Source organism: Tenebrio molitor, chromosome 3, assembly GCF_963966145.1.
Source record: "Tenebrio molitor chromosome 3, icTenMoli1.1, whole genome shotgun sequence".
NCBI classification, from domain to species: domain Eukaryota; kingdom Metazoa; phylum Arthropoda; class Insecta; order Coleoptera; family Tenebrionidae; genus Tenebrio; species Tenebrio molitor.
In genome coordinates, this window is record NC_091048.1 from 25875116 (window position 1) to 25883128 (window position 8013).

Here is an 8013-nt window from a genome sequence, read left to right on the forward strand (position 1 = left end):
ATCATCTTCACCATATTTCAAAATTTTGAAGAAAACATGATGAAAAGTTTGAACCTTCAGACCCACATATCTTTGTAAAGACTCCCCCTATATTTTTTATTTTATTTTTTCGAGATTCCTGAGATTTTTTCCTACAAGACCCCCGCCTTGGAATACGTTAATTTTGCGACACCTTGTATCAGAAGTACTAAGTGGTGGCATATTCTAAAATATATTGCTTCAGACTTTAGTGCAAAACAAATAAAAGCCAGATTAGGAGAGTCCTCTAAATTCCATTTCCGGTGGTATCAATAAAATCTCTATGATTGACAGCAGTTCTATTTGTACTTCTTTCTCTGTAATTAATCTTAAGTACCAGATTGCTTTGTAAAAAAAATGATAAGATGCAAAAATGGGTATAAATTTGAAACGTTGTGTGAGTTGCCAACAAAGTTCACAACGACTCCAACATGAAAACAATCGTTCTGATCCTAGCAATCGTTGCTTTGGCAGCTGCCGTCCCAAAGGTAAGATAATAATTCCTAATTATGTCTGAATTTTAATAATACCATTTCGCAGCCGACCAAATTGCACTACCGCAATTTGTTCAAACAACCTGTTGGTGAAATCAAAATCAAACCCCATCCCAGAATCATCGGCGGACAAGAGGCCACCCCACACTCCATCCCTTATCAAACTTTCCTCGAGGTTTACAGCAACAGCGAAGGCTGGTACTGCGGTGGTTCCCTCATTTCCGAAAACTACGTCCTCACTGCAGGACATTGTGGTGACGGGTAAGTCTGTTATTGTTCATTTCTCCAGTCATTACACTCTTCTTTCAGAGCTACTGAGGCTCATGTCACTCTTGGAGCCCACGAACCCCTCCAAGCTGAAGACACTCAAGTGAACATTGTCAGCACCGAAATCAAAGTTCATGAAGACTACGACGGTGAGGAAATCATCAACGACGTCGGTCTCATCAAGCTCCCCGAATCTGTTACTCTTAATGATGCCATCAAACCAGTGAGTTTGCCCAGCAAGGCTGATGCTTCCAACACCTTCACCGGCGAAACTGCCAGGGTCAGTGGATGGGGTTTGACTGACGGTTTCGGTGATCAAATATCCGACGTCCTGAATTACGTCGATGTAAAAGTCATCGGCAACCAAGAATGTGAAGAGCTTTTCGGCAGTTTGGTTTCTTCAATTCTTTGTACATCTGGAGACGAATATACCGGTTCCTGCAGTGGAGACTCTGGTGGTCCTCTTGTCATCGATGATGTACAAATTGGTGTGGTTTCCTTCGGAATCATCTTCTGCTTGCCTGGATATCCTTCTGGTTTCTCCAGAGTTACCAGCTTCTTGGACTGGATAGAAACCAACAGTGATGTTCAAATCAAATAAGTTTTGTACTTTGACATTATCTAATTTATGTAGAGAGGATCAAGAAATTAATTCATTATAAGTAATTAAATAAAGAAGTTTTATTTTTTAATTAATTGTTCTTATTTAAAATTTTCAATTATTTTTCCAATTCATGTTTGGTTTCTTGAAATGGAATCATCCGTTTCCAACAAACTTACCGAGACTAGACCTTAATTTTCAGATTTTTTGAGCATTACTCTATCATTGTCCTGCCTAAATTGGAAGATGCTAAGATACGTAAAGAATAAAATTCAAACTGTGTCAAAGAAGTGTGTGATTTTTTGGCATGATATTTTAGTTAAATTAATAGCTATTTATGTAACCAGTTACACAAAATTGCATTTCCTAAAGTGTTACATACAAGATTTTTTCTAATTTTGACAAAAAAAAAGTTTCTTCAAACGTTAAACGAAGTAATGAATTTCATTAATAATAAATTATTATTGTGTTAAAATATCAAGTACGTAAGTAGGCACGGTTATTTTGCTTAAAAACAAAAAATATGACAGTGTCAAATTGATGATACAATAAATTTTTCCTAACCAGTTAGGAAAGATTTTACTTTTCGTAACCAGTTACGAAAAGTGTGACGTTTCCCAACGTCAATTAATTTTGAAAAGTGTCACTTTATATGTCAAAATTAGAAAAAATAAATTCCGTCTCGATGCTACTGCAATCTGTAACTATAAATTTGTCAGATTGTGAAAGGATATTATCACTTATCAGAAACCATTCAAAAAATGAAAAGTTGTAGACAATTTGGATATGATCAGATAAAACTGCTGCTAATGAGACTGCTCAGAATCTTGAATGCAATATAGAATTTCCTGCCAAAACTGAAGTTAGAGCCAGAAGGAAAAAGCGTCACTTTGACTATGAAGATGAACCCTTAATAGTCCAGTCAATATAAACATTCGACCTTGCAAAAGGTCATGTAGTTCTGATTTTTTAATATATTCTTTGGACCTCAGCCAAGAGTAAAAAACCAAATTTGCAACTTCGAAAGACTTGTGCGCGCTGCGTGGTAGCCGAAGAACAGCAAAATTTTCGCACTATTTTCAGTTTTTGCTCAATATCTCTTAAGATATGAGTCTAACAGAAAATGTTGAAGTTATCTTTTTTAAACTAGATTAAATTCACTTCAGTTCGAGGCCTAAGCAAACTTTGTGCGTCCAGCAGTTTCCGAGATACAGCTCTTCAAAAATTGGGTATTTTTTCCAAGAAGTGAATTTTTTTTGTTTATTTCTCTTTTTTTATTAAATATCGCCAAGAATACTCGCCCCATGAGAAAAATCAAGGGCAATGAACTTGAAGCGTATTTATTTAGCTTTAAACTGAGATCTGATGGGCAGCTGCAGGTCCAATGCTTCTCTAAAAAGTGGCATATAACCGAAAACTTCGAAAAAGGGAATTTGGGAAAAATACATGAAAACAAGTTTTCAGCGCATCAAACATCACGTATAGGGCCTAAACCGATCCAATAAGTTATTTTAACGTAATTTAGTATGTGTGGTTAACAACTTGAAGGGAGTCTGTGGAGAAATACTGCCCTCAGCGCCAGACTTGTTCTGATTGTATGGAAAATCATCAACTACCCCAAGGTGACAAGTGGTCTTGATTTTTATGGCTCAAAAATTATTTTCCTCTCATTTATCCGCACCCCACTTACTGATTACGATACAGTGTTCATATCACCTTTTGAAGCCAGTGAGAGAAGTAAATATCATTTTCAAAAAACCTGCTTCGTTACTTTTGATCAACCACTGTTCTTTAAGGCCAGAGATATTGTTGAGGATGGCCAGCATTCTGAGTTAAGCTGCATGGTTGTGAGGCTTGGAGAGTTCCATCTCCTCATGTCATTCATGGGTTGTATCGGTGCAATAATGGCAGGGAGTTGCTTGAAGGCGCTATTTATGACTATTTATACAGATCACAGTCCTGGACAAGATGCTGAATGGTCATGCCTATTCACGAGCTGTACGAGCACACATTTTGACTAATCTGATATTGGCTGGCATTATTTTGGATGAGGTAGACTTGATTGGGAAAGAAAGAGCCGAAACTGAGAATAAGCTACATGAGAGTGAGAGGTCTCTCATCTTGTTTGTAAAGGAAAATAGGACTTACCAAAGCCTAAGTGCCAAATTCAAAATTGCATTGCATAATTTGGAATGTAATCAAAGCTGTGGGACCAATATTTTCACACGTCTACTCCCGTAAAACTATTCATCCAGGCAGAGCGTCAGGGTGATTAAGAACCTTGGTACTATTGATAAAATGCTACCTTGTCTTCACTCAGTTGGTCAGTATTTCTTCACAAAGAGTTTAAGATATTCATGGAACAAAATTTTACAATCCGCCGATCCGATAGATTTTGGCCCGGCTTATGGTCATATTTGATTGCTGATGTGGTTTATGAAAAGCTACAGTGGATTGGCACATGTGCGTGGAATCTCCAGCAGTGAGCTAGCACAGTGGACCGTAAAGATGGGGTTCATGATAAACATACTTGTATATGCCAGAACATCTACCCGCCGGAGCTCAAATTAAAGCGCGCCAATGAATGAGAGGAAAATAATTCTTGGTCGATCAAAATCAAGACCACTTGTCACCTGCTCCATGAGCCCGTTCCAAACGAGCATACTTGGGGTGTTCGATGATTTTCCATACAATCAGAACCAGAACAAGTCTGGCGCTGAGGGCAGTATTTCTCCACCAACTTCAGAGACTCTCTTCAAGTTGTTAACCACACATACTAAATTACATTAAAATAACTTATTTGATCGGTTTAGGCCCTATACGTGATGTTTGATGCGCCGAAAACTTGTTTTCATTTATTTTTCCAAAATTCCATTTTTCGAGGTTTTCGGTTATATGCCACTTTTGGGAGAAGCATTGGACCTGCAGCTGCCCGTCAGATCTCAATTTAAAGCTAAATAAATACACTTCATGTTCATTGCCCATGACTTTTCTCATGGGGCGAGTATTTTTGATGATATTTAATAAAATAAGAGACGTAAACAAAAAAACTTTACTTCTTGGAAAAAATACCCAATTTTTGAAGAGCTCTATCTCGGAAACTGCTGCATGCACAAACTGTAGCGAATTTAATCTAGTTTAAAAAAGATAACTTCAACTTTTTCTGTGAGACTCATATCTTAGGAGATATTGAGCAAAAACTGAAAATAGTGCAAAAATTTTGCTGTTCTTTGGCTACCACGCAGCGCGCACAAGTCTTTCGAAGTTGCAAATTTGGTGTTTTACTCTTGGCTGAGATCCAAACAACATATTAAAAAACCAGAACTACATGACCTTTTGCAAGGTCGGACCCTTTTTTATGTTTATATTGACTGGACTATAACAGAGGAGAATAAATTTAAAATAAATGTTTTCAATTACATTCTGGACATTTTTCTGAATTCTCTGAATGAACGATTCACACTTCTGAAAACCCATAGAAAAAAATGTCAGTTTTTATATGACATTTTAAAACTCAAGGATATAGGAATGCTAGGAAATTATTGTACCAGTCTTCAGTCAATACTTTCAGTCGAAAATGAATCAGATCAGATATAAATGCAAATGATCTTCAAGAAGAATTACGTGATGTTGAGGTATCCCATGTTCTATGAAACCTTTGGATGTTTTAAATTATTTTTGCGCGATTGTACTGATGTATTCTGTTTGCTTGTTTATCAAGTCTGCTTCCAAGACGGAAAGACGGTAAGCTGTGTTTACTTGTTACTAACGATAAACTCGACGATAAGTAATTTTGGTGTTCTAGGACGGTAAGTTTATTCAAAATTAACTAATTATTATAATAATTTTTATGTAGACAGAAGTTGAAGACAAGATGTTGGGACTTTCTGGAAACTTATACCTCCTCACTGCGTTCGTCGTGTCACAATCTAGCGTCTTATAAAACTCGTAAATTTACTATTGTCTCCGAATAGGTACTGTTGTAGCGTTGAGATTTTATTAACACTCCCTGTCTCTGTAGCTACTGGGAAAGGAGTTTTTCCAAATTAAAATTAATAAAACACTACTTAAGAAGTTCAATAAGCCACTGCTGGCTGCCACTCTAGACTACACATCCCTAATTAACGAATTTGCTAAAGTTAAAGTGAGGAGAGTAAAACTGTAGTAAATTGTTGTAGTTGACAGTTGATATCATTATTTTAAAGTAGGTAGTTTATGTTTTCAAAATAAAACTACTTAGTATTCGTACATTTTGTGCATTTTTTTGTTTCGCGGCCCACGAATTGAGATCTGGCTCATGAATAAATGACTAAGCTGGGCAAATACAGACGTTTCTGGCGCGAACAGCATTTTACGAGTTTGAGATGCGAACTATGTGATCCGATTTAGATTACAATTATTTCCCCAATTAAATTTAACCCGACGCGATGTCCTGGAACCTCTCAGTCTAGCCTGGTCTAATAAAGGGTAAAATAAAAGGGAAAAGAGTTCTAACAGACTTACAAGGGTACCTCTCTTCACGTGTCAGCTGTACCTAAAGAGTCACTATCCACCTAAATTTGGCGATGGCTCTTTGTGCTCTACGCCGGACCAACAGCTTTAATGAGAACGATAAACACTGGCGGCAGCTTCCCCCAACCGAGAGAAAGTCCCAAAGCGACGAATAATGAATTAAGATGCCCCCCTTTTTTTATAATAATTTAAACTTGTCGAGAGCACGTTTCCCCAATCGGTAAATGCAAGAAGATCACATACTTCGCGATAAAGAATTTAATTCAAGATTCTAAAGAGTCACGTGGTCATCAAAAGTTCAAAGAAAATAATATAATCTTTACTTTAGAACGATAAAGAACTGAATGCTGTTTGACTAATTAAATCACTACAAATAATGTACCAGAATTAGAGAAATAATTTACCTTGTAAATGTAAAGAACGTGGTCACAAAATGGGTGCTGGACTGGAAGTACTGAACGTACTTCCGGCTACTTTTGGAGATCAAACCCCGAGTGAATAAAAAAAGTCTTGTTTTCCGTTCCGCATTCGGTTTTATCATTTCTGGCGCACCCCACTTTCGCAACCCCTACTTGACCAAAGTGACCAATCAGCTCGGTTCTACTTTAAGTGACTTTACTACTTTACGCCGACCGCGACACCCTTTCGATATCTCTAGAACTTTTGAAATTACAGTTTCCGTTTTTCCACCATTATTTTAAATGTTTAAATTTAGACTTTTGTTAGGACCAGACCGAATGTACATAATTTGTTGTTGAATTAGAACTCTGAAAAAGAACACTAAATTACTGACTCTGTACAATAATAAACCTCAACATCAAGAAACAAACACAATTAAAAAATGGAACAAACAGAATTAAACAGAACACTAAATTACCGACTCTATACAATAATAAAAATCAGCACCAAAAATTAAACAGAATTAAATTGAAACAAACAGAATTAAAATAAAACAAACAGAATAAAAATGAAACAAATTAACATTATTTTGAAACCTAAATGGGGCTTGAAACGTTGTTACGTAATCCACCTATTCAATGTGCGTAAAATGCTTATCCATACATGCGCAGTTGTCAGGAGTGTTGCCTATGTGACTTTAACCACTTCCAGAAGTTAGTAAAATTTTTGGTGCAATTTTTAGTAATATTTAACGTTTCAAGGTTTGAAGCAAACAAGTTTGACTTTGTCGATCCTCTATATTTTTCTTTACAACCAGGTACACAGCAATTCGCAACCATGATAGCACTTTAAAGAATTAACTAATATTTTCTCTTGTTTTAACCTCAATAACCGACATTCAGCTGTGAATGAGTGTTATGACTGTTTGTAGCTTTAGCCACTTCTGAACAGTGACAGCGCGCGATATACAAAAAGAGGTTAATAACGCTTTCCATACCGACTCCTGCGCAATCGTCTGTCTTATTTTAACATTGGGAATTTTATTTCTTCTATCTTTTTCCCACTCATTGCCTTCTTCCGTTGAATAGGTAGATTGTCATGTCATGCAACTAAATTCCGTTGATCTGCTACTTCTAAAAATTGTTCTACATTGGTTTGATTCCCCAAAACCGTTCTAATTAATAATTTCTTCGTAATTTTCATTCTCTCTCTCTCACTCACACCTCTGATTTCTACGACTACCACCTGGCTTTACCGTTACCCGGTCCTCTGTGTTTTCTACGGACTCCCTTTCTACTTTGCTTTGTTACTTTTCTAACTAAAAGTGCAAACGATTCCAGTTATTTTCTACGATAAAGCGCTCTGTTTCTAATTTGCCATCCTCGCCCTTTAATTACAAATATGCCACAAATTTGAGAATGCTAAAAAAGGTAAATTAACCTAATGAACATTAATTTTGTTGTTCTCTCAATTTGAAACCTGCTAACATCAAATTCATTAATTCAATTATCCCCTGATTTTAACTGGACTCCCCAAATTGTCGAACGAGTAAATTTTGCAATGTTTCTTTTCCCATAAAAACTGTTATCTTTGTGTTGTGTTCGGACAAGACGTGTACCTGCATTTTCAAAGAAAGGTTGGCAGATTTCACTTGAGGAATGTGGTGCCGACACCGATTCAATAAAATTTACAACTGACCAGCATTTCCGTTGCAAATGAACG

At 36.6% G+C, this 8013-nt stretch overlaps 1 protein-coding gene across 1 annotated transcript; it reads left to right on the forward strand.

Moving 5' to 3' along the window:
• Positions 1-347: 347 nt before the first annotated feature.
• On the forward strand, positions 348-1471 carry LOC138125290 (chymotrypsin-like). The gene is made up of 3 exons (XM_069040531.1): positions 348-506; positions 559-773; positions 822-1471. Exons 1-3 carry the CDS (start codon positions 450-452, stop codon positions 1378-1380), a joined length of 831 nt encoding a protein of 276 aa, XP_068896632.1. The 5' UTR covers positions 348-449; the 3' UTR covers positions 1381-1471.
• Positions 1472-8013: the final 6542 nt, after the last annotated feature.

Coding starts and splice junctions, on each gene's coding strand:
- LOC138125290 (XM_069040531.1), top strand. CDS start 450: ATGAAAACAATCGTTCTGATCCTAGCAATCGTTGCTTTGGCAGCTGCC. Junction 507..558: donor TGGCAGCTGCCGTCCCAAAG/GTAAGATAATAA, acceptor ACCATTTCGCAG/CCGACCAAATTGCACTACCG. Junction 774..821: donor GCAGGACATTGTGGTGACGG/GTAAGTCTGTTA, acceptor CTCTTCTTTCAG/AGCTACTGAGGCTCATGTCA.